At 40.1% G+C, this 22,770-nt stretch overlaps 1 protein-coding gene across 1 annotated transcript in view; it reads right to left on the bottom strand.

Annotated features, from left to right (window-relative positions):
• LOC146809199 (uncharacterized) overlaps window positions 1–22,770 on the bottom strand; it is a 67,926-nt gene that overhangs the window by 23,065 nt on the left and 22,091 nt on the right. Inside the window, exon 4 of the mRNA XM_085614842.1 lies at window positions 3,264–3,342. Coding sequence (XP_085470968.1) covers window positions 3,264–3,342 — 79 coding nt within the window. The remainder of the gene's footprint in view (window positions 1–3,263; window positions 3,343–22,770) is intronic.

Below are 22,770 nucleotides of genomic sequence, written 5' to 3'. Positions count from 1 at the left end.
GAGGCCCACCACCAATTCAAAGGTGGGGCATGCAGCCCTCCTCGGCCTGATTTCAACCCTGGGGACCCAATCCCCTTGGCCAGGTAAATTAAATGTTGGTGCCCACCCACATATTTCAGGAGCTGGCATGGCTCCCACACCATGGGAGCAGGTGATAATGCTGCTCCCTCCAGGCGGGAACAATAATTAGATCTGTTTCTCTGCTAACATTACTGCAGGCAAAGAAACAAATCTGAAGACAGCTCCCAGTTAGTGGGAGCATTTTTAAGCTCCCTCCAGTTGGGAGCACTCTTCATGTTTGCTACTGCTTGGCAAGTGAGTTAAAAATGTTCCTACCGAACAAGAACCAATATTAGTTTCACTGCCCACATTGGTGCAGGCAGGGAAAACACAATGGCCCCGGGTGGCTCAAGGAGGGGGGGCCTCTCACTTAAAGGAATTAGCCCAAGAGAGTCCCCCTCCATTGCACTGTTGGACCTGACCCTGTAGAGGCTCATCTAAGGGGGCTGCAAGGCTCCCTCTTCCAACAAAAATCCATGTAGGCCTTGGGTGTGGATTCCCCAAGGCATTTAATGGACCAGTGTAGGGCACCACAGCCCACTCGGTTTCTTGTCTAAACATAGCACCAGTGGTAGACTGTCCTGGGTGTATACTAACTAAATACGGCCTGGCCGCCATTTTGTTTAATTGCAGACTCATTGCGTTTTTGGTCGTTTTTCTTTTTGCCTCGGGGGGGGGGTCCCTCTCCTGCAGTATGGCCCAAGGCAAATAAAGCCCCCTGGGACAATCAGAAAGCTCTATTTCTTTAATTGACTCTCCCACAAGTTCAACAGTTAAATTTTCCATATTGCTTTCACTTTTATTTTCTCTAAAACTATGTAATAGAGTTACACTAATTCTGCAGATCAAGATCTACCTTACTGCCAAATTAGGTGAAATTACATTCAGCAGTTTTTGCTGTAACCTATCCTAAAGAAGTCAATGGAAAATACTTGGGAATTTTGCATTTAGGGTCCCCCTTTTTTCTCGGATCCTGCTGGATGGGCACTTGCCTTGCACACACTTGTTAAAACTTATCACCTTTTTGGAAAGTTTTGTAGAAATTCTTGAATTTGTGCAAAAGTAGCAACACAACAAAAAAAAAATCAATAGAAAAGTGATCATAACGATAAGTAGCTAATAACTAGACACCTAGGGAACTCAAGGGTGTGTGGCTCTACTGGGTCTTCTAAAGTTTTCCTTTGAAGAATCAACTGCAAAACTTACATTTAGCTAAAAAATCACATCAGAAATGTGAGGAAAACTTTAATTTTTTTAGCTAGCATTTTAGGAGCTGGAAGAAGGCTGAAAGCATGAATAATCGAAAAAATGGGCTATTTCCCTGTAAAAATCTGAAAGTTTGTTGACAAATATGCTTTTCTGATAAAAGTCAGCCTGTTACAAACAGACACTTTCTTCTGTAGCACTATTTCCCATGTATCCCCCCAAAAACTAATTTAGCTGTATTTTTGCTAATTTCCCTCCTCCAGGGATTCCACAAACCTTGGAAACCTTTAGAATCACCAGGATGTTGGAAAAGAAGACGCAGATTTGGTGTGAATACCTTATGTGGACAAACAATTATCGGGACCTAAGACCAAACTACCCTAAATAGCCCAAAAAAGGCTTGGCATAGGGGTGAGGCCTGGCAGCAAAAGGGTTCAAACATCCTGAAGTATTCTGATTCAGCAGAGTCAAAGCAATCTTTTGTTTGCTAAGTTCACCATCATGCAACCAGCTAGGATTCAATAGTGTGTCGCTGATACTACAAATACCCATTTTCAAACTACCAAGCAATATGATTGCTAAAATTACTGTCAATTATAGCCTATTAGGCAAGCAGTGAATGCTAGAGCAGCATATTTAGCTCCCCATTGGCTGTCATCCATATGGACCATGTAATGCGTAATACATAACATGATGCATAACAAGACCTGTCATTGTTACCCCTATATTGGTTTTGTTGCAATACTTATTGTGGACATTCTTATTGTCAGACCTCATGATCATACCTATATTAAAAAGTACCATCTCCACAGTTTTACATATTCTCATTGCACGGCAAATACTTTCTTTTCTTGTATATGCATATGTGCTGATCCTTACATTAATCACAATATTATGCCAAAGTGAAGAATATACTATATACAAATGTTTTCTACACAGCTACACATATCACCATTGTCTGCTAAACACTACCATTTATAATGTGTGCATGTGTATTGAAACTAACAAAAGGCATAGCATTATAATCAAGTGTGCAATACTACACACAGTAATCATTTTATTCCGTTGCAGCTATAATATTGAGTGTCCCAATCTGTGCCATTGCTTAACGCACTCTGACCCACGTGACATGGTGTGTTTAAGAACTAATCATGAACATTTCTGATACAAATTCTGCACTCTACTAGCTCTCCCTCCACAATATTGTGCCCGAATTGGCAATAATTTCATATTTCTACATGTCTACAGCCTCATGTGTTTCATTCATGTATATAAGTTGATAGACTGCTTAAAGTCATTCATGCTCATTCCGGACATATTTAATATTCCATAACCCTTTACACAATTTCCCAACAAAGGAGATTCAATGAAAAAAGGAAGAATCTAATAAAAAGAGAAGAAGATAAATTATAGAAAAAGATATCTCAGCTCTTTTGTTTTTTCAGCCCCATGGCCGCCTTGCCAGGATGGCTAGAGGCGGTGCTCGGCCCTGCGCCATTTACATTTCAAAAGATTCACCTCCAGCACACAAAGGAACCTGAGACTAGCCTCTTGTCACCTCAGACTTTTTGAAGCATTGACAGAGGAAGGGAAGAACTTTAAAGACCACACACATAGGGAATCCATCCACCTCAAAATTTGACACCAGGTATGAATAATGGACTTCCTGAGCCACTCATCAGTACACTCCTGGAGTTCTGTGGCCTTTTCTGTAATACCAAAGGGCCTCGTGATGGTAAAAGCAGATGTGCACATCTACTGCACTTATTAGCAATTAGTGTAACATATATCCGGGGGTCTTTTCATATCCCCTCCTTCATATACCAATAATTGCTATCAAACAGTTGTACAAAAGACAGATTAAATACAAACAGAGCTCATTTGTATCCTCCATAATATCCTCATCTTTTTCTTAGCACTTGAAAACCCCTTATCTTAAAAAGTATGCTGCTGGCTCCAACACCTCATTATATGTTTTAGAATTTATGTGTACTCACCAAGGACGAGGAGGAGAAAGAAGAACTGAGTTTTCATCATCATGAAATTCTGCTGCTTTGGTGGATCACAGGAAGAAATCTGAATCTCAAGCAAATAGAGAAAGTTTAATAGTTCAATTGATCACCTTTTCTAGTATTGAATGAAATTAGTTTTAAAGTTCATACACAGCCTTAGACATTAACTCATTTGACCAATAACATGTGTGAAGAACATTATAAAATGTATCCAGTGGTTCTTAACCTGTAGTCCATGGACAACTGGGGACTGACCATGACACTTGTCCCAAGGTTTCCGGGACTGGTTAATATAAACAGATTACTGAAGTGTTACCCATTACAAAAATAGTAGTAAGCGAAAGATACAACCAGCACTGAGACCTCCTACCAAGTGTGGTCCGTAATAAGAAAAATGTTCAGTGTGCTACCACAGAGTGAAGTTCAATATAAATATGAACATCGCATATGTATTAAAGCAACATACAGCACACATTGGACATGTATCTAATACAGTGCAAAATACATCAAGATACAGCCTCAAGATACAATTATCCAAGCGCAACCAGCACAGCCAACATGTGTTTCATCATTGACTAAGACTTCCTAAGGGCTACTGACTTATAGCAACAAAGGCTACCTGAATGCAGTCTACTCATCCACAAAATGTGTTGTGTAAAATCCTTAATCCTCTCTATGGTTACCAGTCAATAACAATGAGCGTATAGTCAGGCAATGGTCCACGGTGATATGCAAATCAGATGAGATCAGTAAAAGGTACAACTGGTACTTACCCCCTGTAAAGGGGTGGTATCCTCAATCTCAAGATCCACGATCAGGACACATAAATGCAGGGAACTGTAGGTGGTAGATACCTTTCATACTTTTACTGATTGCATCCAATTTGCATTTCATCTTGGGACATTTTGATACAAGACATCTGCCATGTTTATGAAGGAGGATTCCACCCTCTAATCTCTAAATCAGGCCCTTCAGGTCTTGATATCTTTCTAAAGATTATTATAAAAGACCTAGCATGGACTATTTCCTTAGTACCAAAGTGTCAATCTTTTATTAATGTTAACTCATGTTTTTCCACTTGACAATTAAATATTCAGGAATGACAGTAGTGGAAATCAGTATGCCCACTTCTGTAACCACTTTAAAGCATGTGTACACATTGTTGTTGAACACCTATAAGAAATCTGGCCTATAGACCATACTAAGTTGCCATACCTAAATTGTACCACTTGTTTACATAGCATCTTTAGTTTCCAGAAGATCCCTATCACCTGCACCCCCTCAAAGTTCAATCTTATCTCCTGTTCTCTTCAACCACCTACATGGATCTCTTTGGGAGACTACTTGTCAATGGATGCATTTAAATTCTCTTATATGCTGAATGAAATGTGAAAGTCTCTGCTGCTCCAGACATCCAGTTCTCAATCTTTGCCGGCATTTCATCTAGACTTGGTTGCCAAGCACCAACCTAAAGGTCAGTTCCACAAAAATAGAATCCCAACAACAAGCGAAAACCTTGCTCAATATTATGAACCTGAAATTTTACCTAATGCTAAGTCACTTGGATTCACCCTACATATAGACCCGATCTTCAAGACTCACATCAGCAAGAAAATCAAGAGGGCATGCTACAAACTATCTACACTAAAGAAAGTAAAACCATTCTTTCAATAAATCAACTCTGTACAAATAATGAAATCAAATTATGGGCATCCCACATGCCTCATTAAGGGTCTACAGAAACATGACCACTCTGAATAAATGATTCTGACTCCCTTGGATGGACCACACATCGTAAAAACCATCTACATTTCCTCAACACTTTCAGGACCTGTACACTGACATATCTGGCTGACAAGCTCCCAGCCTCTGTTGGTTTTAGAACATCTGCAGCCAGTTAACGGATACAGGAAACTGGAAAGAAAGAACAATCTTTCTCCATCTATGCATAAAAAATGTGAAATGACATCCACATCTACCACGATTGTCTCAACCCTGAACGAGTTTGGGGAAAGGTTAGAGAGTCAACTCTTCAACGTTTACTATAGTACAATGCATTGACAGTCCTCTTTAATTCATAGAAACTGGCTAGCCCTCCAACAACACATAATCTTTGACTTGGATCCTGTTCCCTGCTCCTGTCAATTTCAGCTAGGTTTGTGCTATACAGATACAACATACATATGTGTGCTTTATGGGCAGTGCTAAATCCTCACTAATCATACACAAACGATTCCCCTTAACTTAGAATATAAAGTTGCCAAGCTCAACCTGTCAGAGGATTTATAAGTACGAGACTCCCTATCTGACAATATTCTTAAACTGAAGCTGTACAACTTTTTGTTCACCTCTTTTCTGCAGTAATCTCAGTCTTTTGTAATGTATGAATTGACATATCGAGCAACAGCAATAGAGTTGTCTGCAATACATTGTATGTCTATATTTGTATTCCACATTTTCAGAATGACTGCATTGTAATCAATAAAGTATTTCAAAGCCTCTATTCTTCTCAGATTGTATCTGTTTTTCAGTGACTTCCATGTTACTGTATGTCTCACTGCAGACAAAAAGCTGTTGACTATTCCTTGTGAAATAACGGACATGGTGATCCAAAACAACATTTTGTGTATTATTTTTCTTTAGATCTTGTAATTTGGACAGCAGTATTTCCCTTATCTATGTGTTTGAAAGCAGGACACTTGTTGTCTCAGACCTTTATCAGTAGTGTGTTTCAGGGTGGTGCACATGAAAGAGAACACACACTCATCACTGTGTGTTTCAAATTTTGGAGCATTGTTTAACAGCCTGTGAATATGAGGAGCACCTCTTGCTTGATACTCTTTACACCCAAAATAATCAGTTAAGTCTCCAAGAGGAAAACTACTTTTGTTGCACATAAAAGACAGCATGGAATAAAATCTATGGTTAAATATCTTCAAATATTAGCAGGACCCAAAGAGCAAAGAGCAAAGTTCTCTTTCAATCTTTACATTAACGTCCTCAATATTTGTATTTGCCTCTCTCAAAAACTCAAGCCGATCATCAAAAACATACATACTCAGCTCAACCAATTGTAAGAAACCAAGTAGGTGCTTCTAGGTTCCTCAACATGCATTTGAGTTCTTCATGATGATGATACCAATATTGATTTGTACACTGTTAGTATGCCATCAAATCCATTAAGTTATATTTCAAGTTTTCATCTTTATCAACAAAATCTTAAAGATTTACTCTTGTCTTCAATATATGATTCACAGCATAGGAAAGTCCAGACAAGTCACTCTCAAACAGAAGATGAAATAGTATAATTGTGTGTAGTGGTATTCAGCCGCAGGTATCTGTACTGGGCGGTCATCATAGCACCCACCTACTCCAGCGGGTAACAGTTGCTGGAAACAAAAACCTCTAAGATTTTTTCCCAGACACTTAAGGGACTCACTTTTGCTCGCTTCATTTGTAATAATTCAAGAGCATCACCAATTACCACATTAGAATGCAGAGGGTGGATGCTATAGTGTTCATAAAATTTCTTCAAATCTAGATCTATCTACTTTTTCAATCTGTCCACATGATGGTAAGGTACGGTACTCAATGCAAATTTGATTCTCAGCAACAGCAGCATTTCTATAGAAAATATTATTTTGAACAAGGTATAATGTTTTCTTTTTTATTTTTATAAACTTATACTAAGTCTTGCTAGATTTTTCTCTTCCCTTCAGTTCCAACAATCTTTTTAAAATTCAAAGGTGAATACACAACTCTTCCTTTGAATCCTCTCTGAAGCTCAGTTGGAGGAAATTTCCCTGTATTTGGCTTCATATGAACTATTTCTGGAAAAGGTTGTATGAGTTGTGCAATAATGTATTCATACATATTTAATTCTTTAAGCTCTTATGGAATAAATACCAATTCTACCTCTATCTGGCATTTCATTGTTCTCAAATGTATCATAACAGTACTGACAGATAATCTGCTGTGTGGACAAATCCAATGTTTCCTCAACAAATAAATATACACCAAATGTGTGCACTTATCTATTTCACTTTTAAAATATAGAGCTACATTCTGAGTTTGCATTTCGTAGTGAGTGCATTGATAAAAAATACAAACATAGTTTGTTTTTTCTGAGGAAACTTTGATAAACTTTGCAATGGCTTGAGCAATGTTTTCATCTGTAATTTCTATATCTTGTTCTTCTACACCTCCAACAAGCAACTCTTCTTTTTCCTAAACTCTTTTAGACCGAACAACTGAAAAGGAATATCTTTGCAAACTTACTCTACCTCTGCTAATGTCCCATATAATAAAGTTCTATTCATCTCTCCTAAACATAAAGCAGGAGTTTTTACATGGTAAAGTTGTTAACCGAAGTTCATCATTGGAGTGGTGAACAGCTAACATCCTGGAATGATGAAACATGCTTCTACAAACTTTCCTTAAAAGATATGCCAGTGAATGTCACTGTAAAGTACTATATTTCCTAACTTTGCATGGATCTAATCCTTTCAAAATATAATTATCTTTTTCAGACCTCTAATTGGAAAGTCACGTATGAAATTTTGTAATAAATCAATTGATTCCTGACAAATACTGCAAACACTACTACAATTCCATTTGTATACCAGGGCCTGTCTAAACTTCTCTTGCACCTCTTCAGCTATCACTTCCTCTACATTCCTAGCAATCATCTCCTCTTCTGCAACAGTAGTACCATAATTTATTTCATAACAATAACCAGTTAAATCAACAGCATGCACTAGTGTATTCTCTTCGAAATAACTTTCCCTATTGAAATAAGGTTCTGTATTAGACATGTTTCCATTCACCTTCAAACATTTTGTAAAATGTAGTTCTAATAATAAGTCTTTTTCTAACATTTCTTTTCTTCATAAACAACACTGTTTTGTCTAGTGTCCTAGAGTGCAATATTAATATACTTTACTCTTCAAAGCAAATAATTTCTCAACAATACTCTCAATATGTTGCATTTTCTTAAATGCATCACTACTCCTGTAATATTTCTTCATCCTTTTCAGCAAATGTTATATTACCCTAGTGAGAAAGATTTTAGTTCTTAACTCCCTAAATAGTTTCTGTCTCCATGACAAGCTCTTTGATTTCTTGGAACATTTCCTGCTTTTTTCCACTTGATGTGCAAATTCCATTTTTTAGATAAGATTGTACTTGCATTCTTCTTTTTTTGACATATTTCTTTCAGAAACTGCTTAGTAAAACATTAAGGTCAATATTAAATCCTCTAATGATTAATTCACTAAGTAACTAATTTACTCAAAAAATATGACATATTAAGAGAGGGTGTAAGAGTATCTGTATAGGTATATGAATGAGTGTGACACTGTGTATGTATGCAAGAGAGTCTGACAGTCTATGGATGGGTATGTGAGAAGGTTCAAGAGTCTGTGCATGGGTATGTGTATCGATATAAGCGTCTCTACATGAGTATGTCAAAATGAGTGAGGGTCACTGTATGACTATGTGAATGGTTGTGACACTGTGTATATGGCTATGTGAGAGGCTCTATAGGTCTATGTATGGATATGTTAGAAGGTGTGAGAGTCTTTATATGAATATGCTAATAGATATAAGGCAGTGATGGCTGGCACGAATCTGGGATGGCAGGGCAGGGGAGAGGGAGTAAGGGAATGTAAAAAAAGAAAAATACCCTCATCTTCTTGTCACTCTGTCCCACATTGTCTCTCCTCTGTCGGCCGAACAGGAAGCAGCCAGGCTCTATTGAGCCAATTACAACGCTGCAATACAGCATTGAGATTGGTCTGTGCTTTGTAATTCAGCTCTCAAATAAGGACTGTGGGCCTAGGCATGTAATTATGTAAATGGTTCTCACGCTGCCTGTATGAGTATGTCAGAGGGTGTGACAGTCTATGTATGGCTATCCGAGAGAGTGTAAGGGTTTACCTATGGGTAAATAAATGGATATAAAGGGTCCCTGGATGGGTATGTGACAGGATGTGACATTCAATCTATGAGTATGTAAGAGGATGTCAGAGTCTCTGTATGGGTATGTGAATGGCCATAAAGCCTGGGTGGAAAATTACGCTCCGCTCGTGGAGTTTGCGGATTTTGGCAACTCCTCGTTCCGTGTTAAACACAATTACCAATAACTCCATGTTCTACAGCGGAGCGGAGATTTTTTGTGTTTGCGATCTCAAAATGCTTTTTTGCGCACACGGGAGAGAATTACAGGGATGCCTGCAAACGCAGATGAGATTTCCCATCTGTTTGCGAGTGCCACGAGAATTGCTAGCTGGTCACACGTTCTCGCAAGCGTGTGCGATCGCGGACACGTCATTCGGGCCCGACATCGAACACGTTGAATTTGCACTCTGGAGAAGAATCTCCCTCGAGCAGCAACAAAAACTTCTCGAAATAGGGGCAGTTCACGAGATAGAATTTTCCACAGAGGAAGAAGAGCAAGCCACTCTTTCAGAAGATCCATTGTCTTCCAGATCCCCAGCAAGGAAAAGGAGGGTTGGTCCATCGAGTTCTTTTGCAAGCCCCCCTTCTGATGATCTTTATGCCAATTGGATGCCACCACCTCAGTCTGTAAGAGAGACATGCCACAAGAGGAGGCTAGGGAAAAGAAGCCTTAGCCTAAAGAGGAGAATAAATGATGACGAGCCAGTCATCATGGACATTAGTCCTGCCCTGGTGGAGACTGACCTATTACACCATCCCAAATTGCTCTGAGGGATGTGGCATGGATACCACCAACACAGATAACACCAACACCACCACCAGCTTCCATATTTGCATTTGCAAAGGCCTGGCAGCGGCCTATATCCAGCAGAACCACCTCAGTAGAAGTATGTTCTGCAACTGTAGAGAGGCAAAATCCACCACGCCCACCTTCCAGTTCATCTGTCATTACAAGTGGCACCTCCAGCAGCACCAGAAAGCTCACCTCCCAGTTTGGCACTTCTTTTTGGTTAGCAGTAAGAAGGAGAATGTTGCTATATGCTCCATTTGTGGACAAGGTGTTAGTCGGGGTAAGCTTGGTACAAACTATGGTACTGGAGGCCAAACAAACCATCTGAAAAAACACCACTTGATCCAGTGGGAGGCGCACCTTAAAGGCCCAAAAACTGCACCCATTGCTGTTGGTGGTGATGAGGAAGTAGAAGATACGGTCATGGTGGAAGGTGAACAAGAGGGAGACATTTTCTCTGGAACACAAAGTAGCCCTGTCCCGAGCAGTGAAGTGGTACTGCCCACATCCTCATCAGCCTCAACAACATCTCATTGGCACAAGAGTAAGAGTCAGGCTGATACACTAAGGCATGAGAGTACCGAAATAAAAAAAAAACGTGCGGCGTTGAGCCTAACAACATCTGGCACCAAGAAGTCACCTGCATCAGTGGCACCAGAAAAGAAAAAAATCCAGCCCTTCATTCTCAGCATGTTCAGGTCAGAGGGTAGTACGAACGCAACCACCCAGCGGCATGTTTGTACGATGTGAAGCTTGCTAAAATCTTAGTGCTGGACCTCCTCCCTTTTTCTTTTGTGGAAGCGGTGGGTTTTCTTGAACTTATGACTGCCATCTGCCCAAAATGGAAGATTCCCAGCCGATCCTATTTTGCCAGAGTCACTGTTCCAGCACTATATCACGGCATGCTGGAATTGCTTGGACAAGCTTTGCAGCAAAGTGCTGTTCACACTATCACATGTGAACCAGTTGCCATGTCACTGATTAAATGTGCATCGCTGCACAATGGACCTTTTTTGTGGGAGTTAGAGAAAAGATATCTACATGTGTTGACACTGGTAAGCATGCAACTGTAGCCATTTTTGCCATGCAGAAATCTCATACTGCTGAAAACATTTTGAAAAAGTTTAACAGCAAGGTCTTTGAATGGCTGCACCCAAGAGGTCTTAACATTGGTTATGTTGCCACGGACAATGGCAGTAATATAGTTAGGGCCATGCCCATTGGTGGCTATTTCAGGGTCCTGTGTTTGGTGCACTGCATTAACATTATTGTTCAAGGCTTTCTGAAAAAAGAAGACCGAGTCAGCAACTTACTGACCACCTGCACACATTTCAGTCATTGTTTTAAAGCTCGGAAGCAGCTGAGGATCATTCAACGTGAACACTGAGTGCCAGTTAAATCACTCCTCCAGGAGGTACCAACAAGTTGGAACTCAACTTACATGCTTGAATGTCTGTGTGGGCAGTACAGACCACATAATGAATATGTCATGCAGAGAGGGGATGCTACTGTGAAAGGAATAGCCATTGAGATGGACCCATGGGGCCTGGTTAAATGCCTAACAGAAATGTTACTTCTTTTTTAGCTCTTCACAAGTGAAGTCATCAAGGAGAACTGTACTATGGGCCAAGCTATCCCATTGCTGCCATGCTACAGGAACAGCTGAAGGGGGTGTCTGCAATTTACGCAGGTGTGGAGGAAAAAAAGAAGCATGTGAGTTGGTGGAGAGCTTATCCCTGTGCTTATCTGAAAATACAAGGGTGCAAAAAGAAATTTTGTCATCCAACCATTACATTTCTGCCACAATTCTGGATCCATGGTACAAAGCAGTACTGAACACTAACACATTGATTCCCTTTTCAGAAGTGGATGTTGCCAAGTACAAAACTTGGATAGCTGTGGAAGCCAGGCAATTAGAAAAAGAAAAGCCGGCAATTAGAGGCCAGCTGCTACAGGCAACAACAAGTACTGCAGGGCAGCAGGCGTCAAGTTCAACTTCAGAGACTGAGGGCAGTGCGGTGGGCTCACAGCAGCCAAAACCACCAAGAACAACATCAACAACAAAAACAGGTGCACCAGCCCCACCAAAATTGGCACAGGAATGGTTTCTACAGCAAGGGATATTAGGTCCAGTTCTGAAGCTAAGGCAAAAGAGGCAGAGAAAAAGTGGAGCAACCCCTGAGCATTGAGCGGATGGTCCAGGCCTATCTGGATGACCCAACAGAGGTCTACATCGACAAAACCCATTGCTGTATTGGTATGGGAAAAGGCACCACTGGCCAGTGCTCAGCCTGCTGGTGATAAAATATCTGGCTTATCATGTCGCAAGTGTTTCTTCTGAGCGTGTTTTCAGTGCTGCTGGCGCCATTGTACCAGTCTCTCACCCCAAAATGTGGAGAGGTTAACCATGATCAAAATGAATCAGCACTTCATACCATCGGACTACACCATACCTGAAGTTGCACAGCAGGAAGATGATGATGGTGACTTAGGTCATGGAAGTAGTGTGTTAGATGACCTACTTTTGGGTGAACCACCAGAGTTTAAGGACGAGCTCTACTTCCCTGACAACTAGGCTTTCAATTTGTTAATTTCTTCCTTATTTACTTTTATTATTTGTGTGTGTCTTTCTTTCTGGTTTGAATCCCAACAAATCCATCACCACCATCTTACTCTTTTTATTGCCGCATCAGAGTTGCAACTATGCAGATGTATCAAAGAAGTAAGTCCACTCCTCCGATTCGTGCTCCATCCTGACTCACCCGAAGTCCATTTCCCTCAAGCCAGACATTGGATGGAGAATAGTATAAGAAATGTGTGCCTGCCTCCTTGAGTCCCTCCAAGGAACATGACTATAGCTATCCTCCTTTCCGAACCGAGAGGGACTGCCCCTTAAGAACAACAGGTAATGATGGATGGCACACATTGGATGCTAATTCTGAGTGATTGATGTTTGTGTTGTTGTTGTGCATGAAGTGTACTAGTATTATTAAATCTACACAGAAAAATGTGACTCAAGTCAATGTTTCCCTTCTTGTTGTTTAATAACAAAACTGTACTTCTACTGCAGGACTATTAATTGCATTTTTGAATATGGTATCTACTCTGGACTCACTCGGTACACTACAGAGTTGGACACCATGATGATGATGACCATACTATACTCAGGGCAGTCAGTCAGTAAGATCGGAGTTGACTGATTGAATAACTCGGGCGTTTCGTGAAGTGGCCTAAAAAGTAAACAAGTAAACAACAACCACAGCAGACCTACATGTCTGGGTACTGGTAGAGGCGAGTGTAGCGGTATGAGTGACAGCGGTACATTGATTTAGTTACTTAATTTGGAAAATGCTATATTGCTGTATATGTGTGCTCTGTCTGCTCAAAATCTAAGTTAAGTGGTAGTTGGGTGGGCGCCGTGTAGGGTTGGGCGGAATTTGCGAAATCCACTTCCGCAAATTTTCGCGAAAATGCTTAAAATTATCGTAAACAAGCGGAAATATCGCGAAGATGCGGAAGTTTTTTTCCTGTATGTTCGCGAGATTTTCTGCATGGTTGCGGGTCGCCAACTTACCCATGTGGTTGCTCGCGGGCGTGGCCATCTTGTTTTGAGTTGTCTCGCGGTGCATGATCGCGAGAAGAAAGACGTGATCGCGCGACGCATGACGTCACTGCGGGCGCGAACTGTCGCGAGACAGCGCAAATGGCTCAAAACAATACAACATCTCATTGAGAGCGCGACCGGATCAAGTAAACTTGTCGGCGAACACAGGGATTCAGGTAAGGCGATCGCGCACGCGCGAGAATGTATTATTTTATAGCGCGAGCAAGAAACAAATTATCGCCAAGCTGCGGAAACCGGAAATTTTGACATTTTCGCGCTCTCCGCGGAACGCGAAAATGTCAAATTTTCGCAATTTCCGCAAACGGAACGAAATTTTCGCCCAGGCCTAGCGCCGTGGGCCTGCTCTGTCTTGTTGTTGTTGTTGGTTATTGCTGGAAACAGAGTAGTAGACATGATTTAGTTATGCCACCTCTGAAAGTGTTCATGTTGCTCAATTCTCCGTAATTTATGGGTTTTTTTGCTCCTTGATTTTTCAATATCCCTTTTGCTTTTCCATCTACACTTCCAAGCCGGCCTTTACCCTGTGCTATACTAGGGAAAACAACTCACACTTACCTTACCAGTCCATATCAGCCAGGCAGGCAGTGGCACCAAAGATTGACGCACGGTGCGTCCATGGAAGGGAGGACAAAGAGGAATGCCGAGATGCAACTCCCCAATTTGACCAGGATAGCATACAGTAACTCAGTATCATTCATCTTCTTTTAATTAATTTGAATATTTTTTTCTCTCCAATCTTTACGTCTGTTTGTTGTTATTTATTATGTTTGCTCCTTGCTTATAATTGATTTCCACAGCTATTTTTTAACTTTCTTTGCTAGCTTTAAAACGAAGCCCGGTACAACAGAACATAAAATGTATATCATTTGGGTCTCTTAGTCTCTCTGGGGGCAGACAGGCAAGGCAATTGCATATTAATCATAATTATTAATATTGCTGCCCTGTACTGTCTACTAGTCTAGATAGTACTACTTAGCAATAACCATCAAGTCATCATCATGCATGCAATTCCTTTTTCTCCCTTAACAGATTTATGAATATGATGGTCATCTGCCAAGATTGTGTGGTGTCCATGTGTAGTGTCTTTGTCAAACCTTTCCCTCAAATATCCTGTTACAACCATTCATCAAACACTAACCCTCTTCCCCCGGGCTGTGTGATTTATATTGAGGTATGACTAAATTCATTTACACCAATAATTGATCACACACTCGCTGGGGTGGATGTGGTGAAAGCAACACTAACTCAAGGCAGGACGAGGATGTTCTTCTGCTTGCCCACCCGTGTTCAGTATTTACAAGTCAATTTTTTCCAGAGTAACATAATCCAACATAATTAATTACTGGCATTGATTTATCGCCATTACAGCACTAAAGGTTATGCTTGTCCACTTCATTTGTCGAGTCAACTACAGTTTGTAACTTGTACTAGGCTGTCCCCGCCACCATTAAGTTTTATTTGACTTTAGCATTGCTAACCATTATTATGGTTTCTTGTTTGGCAGTCTTCTTGTGTACTGAACTGTACTTCTTTCTACTACTCCTTCCAGAGTCTCCCTCAAGCGACTGACTGTCTCATTTTCTTTCTTTTTTTGCTAATGCTACTGCCAGTGTCTACAACTACTACCACCACCAGCATGGCCTCTTGGGAAACGAACTCTTGAATCCAAGTGCTTCACCTTGGCCTTTGCGCATTGTTGCCTGAAGCTGCTTGCTTAATAGTCAGTTATCATCTTTCCATTTCAAAACACACCATAGAAAACGCATAAACTGTCTTTTTATAGTGATAATTTCTTCATGTGTTCATTTATTTCATAATTCATTTATATCTCATTTATGAATTCAAACATTCTTCTTTTGTGTGATCCACTTATAAACCAACCAAAACTGTTTTTCCATCACATCCATTAGTTAATTCAACATAAATCTTTCTTTCGTTTTTTTGTGCCCAATGCATTTCGGGCCCCTCTGGCCCTTCTTCGGGGGCTTAGTTTCTTATATGTCATTCGCCGTTCCTGCTGTCTGTCTGTCTTTTATTTTACATTCCACCCATCCTACAACCACCCATGCATCTGATTCCAAACAGCCACCTATGCATCCCACTCATCCTTATCTGCCAGTCAGATATTACATCTCGCCCGTCCTTCCTCCTTCCATCCTTCTTTCCCTTATCGTTTAACTCATCTATCAAGGTTGTCTGACTCTTAGTCTTCTCCATAAAACTTTCCCAGCAGAGTTGGAGTCAGATAGAAGAGGCCATTAGTTACTCAACTTCCGCCGCTAATGCTATTGCTCTAATGCTAAGTAAAGGGTGTCTTCTTCTTCAACCTTTGTTCACAAGAAATTTGGGTACTAGAGTAGAGTAGACAGTAGTAGTATGTCCTATCCTATCAAAAATAGCAAAATATCTGGTAGGACATTTTGTTGGTTTGCAATTGTCGAAAAGCCTCTGAAGAAGACTAGAAGAGGACAACCCAAAGGACTGGATTTAGTGTATTAAGCTATTGGTGAATCTGTGTTTTAAAACTTTTTTTAAAAAAGAGTAGCCAACTGGGTAGTAGTACAGAGAGTCAGAGCAGAGGCAGTTAGAGGCAGGGATAACAAAAATTTAGAAACAGATAGATCGAAGAAGATTTGGTAAAAATTTGATTTAGGAAGCCTAAATAATAGTTTGGAATAAAATAAAGTGCAGTAAAAGTTAGGGAAATATAATTATTAATATTAACAACAGGAGAAAATATTGTGGCCAGCAGCAGAGCCCTCAGTAGAGGAGCGGTCCTGGCCCTGGGAGGCATCTTCTCCAGCTCCCTGTCTTCTTGCCCATGGGTGCTGATCATGTAAGATATAATAAAGAAAGAGACAAACATTAATGATTGGTGTGAAACAAATAAAATACTTTAAAAAACACACAAAAAAAGGTTTTTGGAAACAATAATTGCAATAAAATTGACCTATCTAATCTGATCGACTAGCAGTATCGCAGGATTCTCGGACTGTCTAGTTATTATATATGACTAATCCAGTGTTCCATTCTGATTCCACAATCCTAAACCTAAGTACCACCTAACCGAGCTCACCAATTCCAGATGGGCCAATTGTTCTCTAAGTCTGCATTTCCATCTATTTTAGGCCTAAAAAATGCAAAGATGGAGGACTCATGCATAAATTTGCATTCACCAATTTTTTTGTTGGTTGCTGCTGATGTTCTGCTGATGATGACTTAGTTGCTATATTACTCACTCACTAACACATTATAAAAGGTTCTACTAAGGACTTAAGTCAGCACTCAGCCGCACGTGACGTGACGGAGGATGTGCCATGCAGACCGCTAAAAAATTACCAACTAATATAAACTAGCATTACCTAACTTAAGTTCTCTAAACTCTCTTAGATAATCAGCCCAAGCGAGCGCAAAGATGCAAACAAGTAAGATTAGTAGCGGCAAACACCTGTCTAGTGTCTAGAAGAATAACAATCACAGAAGATTTTTAAACCTAACTTACCTGCAATGTAAGCAGCAGCATTCTTGCAATTTGGGAAAAAAATTATATTCACAATAACAGTAACACAGAACAGAAAACACAATACTTCTATAATTAGCTCCTCACCAATCCCCACAAGCTCAACACCTAACAGGTCCAGCAGGTCCAGCAGGTTCTGCTCCCGGTCCAAGATGTCTGACCACCGGTGGGTCAGCTGGTTATGGGTGCTCCGGACCTCAGTGCAGCAAAACACTGCCCGTCGCACCCTAGCCCACTGCCGGTGTTGCTCCTGGAAAGCGTTAACAGAGCCAGGCCTGCCCACTGCTGCCAAGGTCAAGGGGAGGTGGCGCTGAACAAAAAAACAAGGGGCGGCCACCTCCACCTCGGTAAAAAGGGCCCGGGGTTGCACCCCTTCCGGGCACCGTCCCTTTGCTAGTGGAGGAGGTAGTGGTACCTTTAGCCATGGTTCTGGGAGGCCGAAAAGAAAATGTAGGAGTAAAAAATAAAGCCAGGAGAAGTAGGAGAGTAAAAGAGCAAGTAATGTAAAACAGTAGGAAAATGTCAAAAAAACGCAGTAAAAAGTAGAAATAAAATGAAAAATATACACTTAAGGAGAGAGAGGGATAGATAATAAATAAAAACGATCAGAAAACAGTGTAAAAAACAAAGGATTGAAAAGATTAGAGCAGGATAAGAAACATGCCCCAGAAACATGCAAAGAGTAGGAAAACAAGAAGGCCGCGCCCATTGACGACCGCGTGGTGAAGTTTGCGCGATATTTTCCCCCAAAAAAACATCTTGTATGCGTGAGAATACGAGAGCATGCAGAACAAGCAACCCCACATGCTTGCGTAACTCAGTGCAGCATTGTGGAGTTTTTTTGTTGCTTTGGGTAGCCTCGCGTAGCACAGCTACACAGACTCTGCCCAGGTTAGTATTTCCATGGGAAAATTATAGGGTGTGATAGTGTTGGTATAGGTATGTGAATGGGTATGAATGTGTCTACATGGGTTTGTGAGAGGGTGTGGGAGTCGCTGTATGGGTATGTGAATGGGTATAAGGGTATATGTAGGGACATGTGAGAGGGTGTCAAAGTGTCTGCATAGGTATGTGAATGAATATATTGATGCCAATATGGGTATATAACAGGGTCTAACAGTCTATAAATGGGTATGTAAAAGGACGTTAAAGGTTTTGTTTGGTTATGTGAATCTATATAATGATGTCCACATGAATATGTGAGAGTGTTTAAGAGTCTATGTACAAGTATGTGAATGGTTATGACTCTATATGGCTATGAGGGTATGTGATAGTCTATGTATGGGTATCTAAGAGGGTGTGAATCTCTCTGTGGGTATATGAGAGGATGCCAGAGTCACAGTATAAGTATGTAAATTGGTATCAAAGTGTCTTTATGGAAATGTAAGAGGGTGTAAGCCTCTAAGTATGAGTATGTGAATGGGTGTCACACTGTCTCGATAAGTATTTGAAACAGAATAAAAGAGGATTGTATGAGTTTCTGAAAGGAGTTCAGGGTCTGTCTCCAGCCATATGAATGGGTTTAAGGGTGTCTGTATCTATATACTTATATCAATTGGTGTAAGGGTGCCTGTGTAACAGTGTCTGTATGGGTATGTGAGAAGCTGTGACTGTATATATATGAGTATGTGAGAGGTTGTAAGAGTCTGTAGGTATGTGTATGGATATAAGTGTGTCTACATGCATATTTGAGTGGATGTGAGAGTCTTTATATGGGTATGTGAGAGGGTGTCACACTGTCTGTATAAGTGTATGCATGGGAATAAAGGAGATCTGAATAATTATGTGGACTGGTGTGAGAGACTCTATATGGGTTTGTACTTGGATATAAGGGCATCCATATGGGTATGTCAGAGAATTTGAGAGTATCTGTACCGTTATTCATATGGTTGTGACATTGTGTGTAATTTCTCCTGGGTTACTTTCTAGAAATTGTCTACTTAGAGTCTTTCAGTACTTATTTATATGTCATTCCTGTATTACAGACCTATTGCTTTGAACCTCTGTCTACATGTGTGTTACAGTATAGATAGTTATCTACATTACTGTTTCACTATACCTTTTACAATCTCTACAGACCCTGCTATATACTTTAATTTCTCTCTGGGTTCCTCAGCTTAAATTGTACTTTTTAGTTAGTTATATAGCTGAATACATCATTATCTCTCTGAGTGACTTACTGCACACATCAGCTTCCTTCTGGGAATGTAGTGCATGCATCCTTATACCCTTTGCTCTGTTACTGTATGTATAGCTATATTATTATGTGTGAAAAGTAACTATAGCTTACTGTAAATACACTTTACTTCATTTTCATCTTTTACTCAATTCCAACATTTCCTTTTACTTTGCTCAAACATCCTGCTCATCTACCTTTCTCACAATCAGTCCTTCTCTATCAACTGTTTTCTTATGGCACAGCTAAATTCATATACCTGTTAAATGTGATAGTTGGTGAGTATTTGTTTTCTCAGTGTTGGGTTCTCAAACTTTTCTCAAGAAAGCAGACACAAACCAAGAAAAAGAATAATAGACCACTTTCATACAAGGCAATCATTAAGGACTCCCTATTCAGGTTTGCTTTTAGGGTTAGAGAAGCTGAAAACAAATAGAAACACTGCTTTAATTTCATTTAATGTTCTTACTAATCATACAGCTCTTTTGAATGGTCATATATCTTAACTCTCTGTTTGACTCCTCTAAAGAAAGCCCAATTCTGTAGCAGTTGTGGGTGAGATCCGCAGATCCATGAATGGATCTGAGAGTCTCAGCATGGCCCCAGAGTAACCTCACAGAGGATCCACAGAACCGCATGGCAAACTGAAATCTTTTTTAAAAACTATTCCTAAACACTTCGACTTCCACACTACTTCCTACAAATCCCTAAATTTAGACTCAATGTTTTGTTCTCTATTTCTTTCACGACCAATGTCTTCTCGCATTGATGTTGTAGCCTTATTTGTTACCTCCCCCCATACTTCTGTAGCTCTGTTTCCATGGTTACCAACAATGTAACATTCTCTGACAGCAGCAGGTCACAAGCTCACAGCTGTCTCTACAGCAGCATGCTAACAATTAAGTCCAAATTTCAGGTGTGGTTGAGTGTATACAATTTCAAACTTACTTCTCATACCCAATCACACATCAACTTACTTTTAATCAGTACATTACTTACACCATCCAGTCAAATTTAATGTGTTAAACTTGACTTCATAGGATCATTTTAAACTGACTTCATTTTCAAAACTGCCTCATTCAGCTGCAGACTTATTCTGTGTAGTACTGCTCCATCCTTCAGTATGGTAAGAGTGTGGATTGTGGGTCATCGCACATATTTTGAAGGTCAGAATATATAGAATGAGATGTATTTGTAGAATATAAACCGTGGATCCTTTGTAGATGATATGTGAATTCGATAAATGAGAGTATAATCATCAGGAGATAAAATATGGAAAAGAGGAAAATAATTTTTTGATGATTAACGTTGTCGATTATGTGGTTTGTGCACTGGCCCAATACTACACTGATTAGCTTCATCCTCTTACGAATTTAATACCATCCACTGTAAATAAAGTTAGTTTCAAATTATAAAGAAGAATTATAAAAAAGAGAAAAAAAAGACATCAGAAGATGTTTAGAATTTTACATTTTATGAACTTCTTTTCCATGAAAAAAGAGAGAGAAAAAGTGCTTTTGAAAGTAGGATCTTTATATCTAAGATGATGATGTTAAAAACTCTCCCTGGCTTGTGGGTCTTTTACACTTTGAGAAAGATTGGGATCAGCCGAAACACCTCAGTGGACGTGCTGCAATAATGAATTGATAATTGATTGATAATTGGATACCTAAAGTACCCACTTTTGTCTCGCTTTTGCAAGAAGAAAATGTGTATCTGGAACTTGGAGCCATTCCAGCCGTAGGTCACCCGCACAGTGGATGTGGTTGTGATTTTGGCATGTGTTTACGATATATGTATATATCATTTTGTTTTCAGTCATGTTAAATCTGTGGATCACCCATGGAGTTACACGGAGCTTTCGCGAATGGCCAAACAAAATGTTTTCACAGTGCAGGCAACTATAACTCACGCGACCGCAATCCTCTGCTGATGACGTCAGATATTACATCACTGATGACATATGTGTCTTTCTGGAAAAAAAAATATTTGTAATATATGTATAGCTAAAAATTAATGGAAGAAGACATGGGTAAATAAGTGTCTAAATACAGTGATGTAATATCTGACGTCATCAGCAGAGGATTGCGGTCGCGTGAGTTATAGTTGTCTGCACTAACTATAACGGGGGAAATTCAATGGTTTTTCACGAGTGAAATGTCCAGCTAACTATCACATGTGTGAAACCTATGGTTTTTTTAAGTGAATTTGCAAGGTTTTTTAAATGCTAATTCCTAACTATAATGTGTGTGAAACCTATGGTTTTTTCAGTAAATTTGTACGGTTTTTTAAATGCTAAGTTATGTATTTATTTATTTTTAAGGTTTTTCACCGTGCGCGCACCGTGCGCGCGCTGTGGTCGCGCGGTGCGCTTCGTGCACCGTGCGCCCACTTTACGCAGTTCGCGGAATTTTTTATATATATATATATTTTATATTTTATATATATATTCACTGAAAAAACCACAGGTATCAGGGATGTTATAGTTAGTTGGACATTTTACTCGTACAAAACCAGAGAAATTCGGCCGTTCTAGTTAGTTCAGTTAACTATAACCCGCGCCCCCGCAATGCACTGCTGATGACGTCACATATTATATCATTCATGACATGGTCACTGACATCACTGATGACATCATCCAGTGACTGTGTGTTTCAGTAAAGTTTAAATATGTTTAATATATATAGGGAAAGGCTTATTGAAGAATTAGTGGGTGTATACTTGTCTGAATTAGTAGGTGCGTGACTGACTCTATAAGTGAGTGATTAAACGTATCTTACTGAATGCATGGGTTAGTGACTGCATCCGTCTCTCTGTTGGTGTGTAAGCGGCTGCATGGGTTTGCAAATAGCTACATGAGTGTCTATATGGGTTATTGATTGGTTGTCTGAGTTTCTGTATGTGTGCCTGAGTGTTTGTGTGGGTGGGGTGTGTGTGACTCTGTCCATAGATGTGTGAGTGGGTGATTCATTGGGGCATGGTTTCAATAGTGGATCTGTGATAGACTGTATGGGTGGGTGAGTGTGTGTATGGGTATGTTAGTGAGTGAATGTATATTTCAGTGGTACATGTGTGAGTAACTACATATGGGAAAAGCAGTATATATGTGTGCTGGAGTACATAAATTGCTATACGTGAGAGTGTGTGATTGTATGAGTGGCTGTATGGATGAGTGTGTGCTTGTATCAGTGATTGTATAAGAGCGTAAGAATGTGCTAGTATTTGTATGAGTAAGTGAGCTGGGGTGTGTATAACTGTATAGGTGAGTAAATGGCAGTGTGATTAATTATTTGCATGACTCACTAGGTGTGTGAGTGCCTATATGGATGAGTGATGGTGTGTGAGTGTCTATATAGGTGTATGAGTGCATATGATAGTCCTGTACTGAGTGACCATAAGTATCAGTGACTGTACGGGTGAGTG

This window comes from Triturus cristatus, chromosome 7, assembly GCF_964204655.1.
Source record: "Triturus cristatus chromosome 7, aTriCri1.1, whole genome shotgun sequence".
Taxonomy (NCBI): domain Eukaryota; kingdom Metazoa; phylum Chordata; class Amphibia; order Caudata; family Salamandridae; genus Triturus; species Triturus cristatus.
The sequence above is the reverse complement of the archived record's forward strand: the minus strand, read 5'-3'. Positions and strand labels throughout refer to the sequence as shown.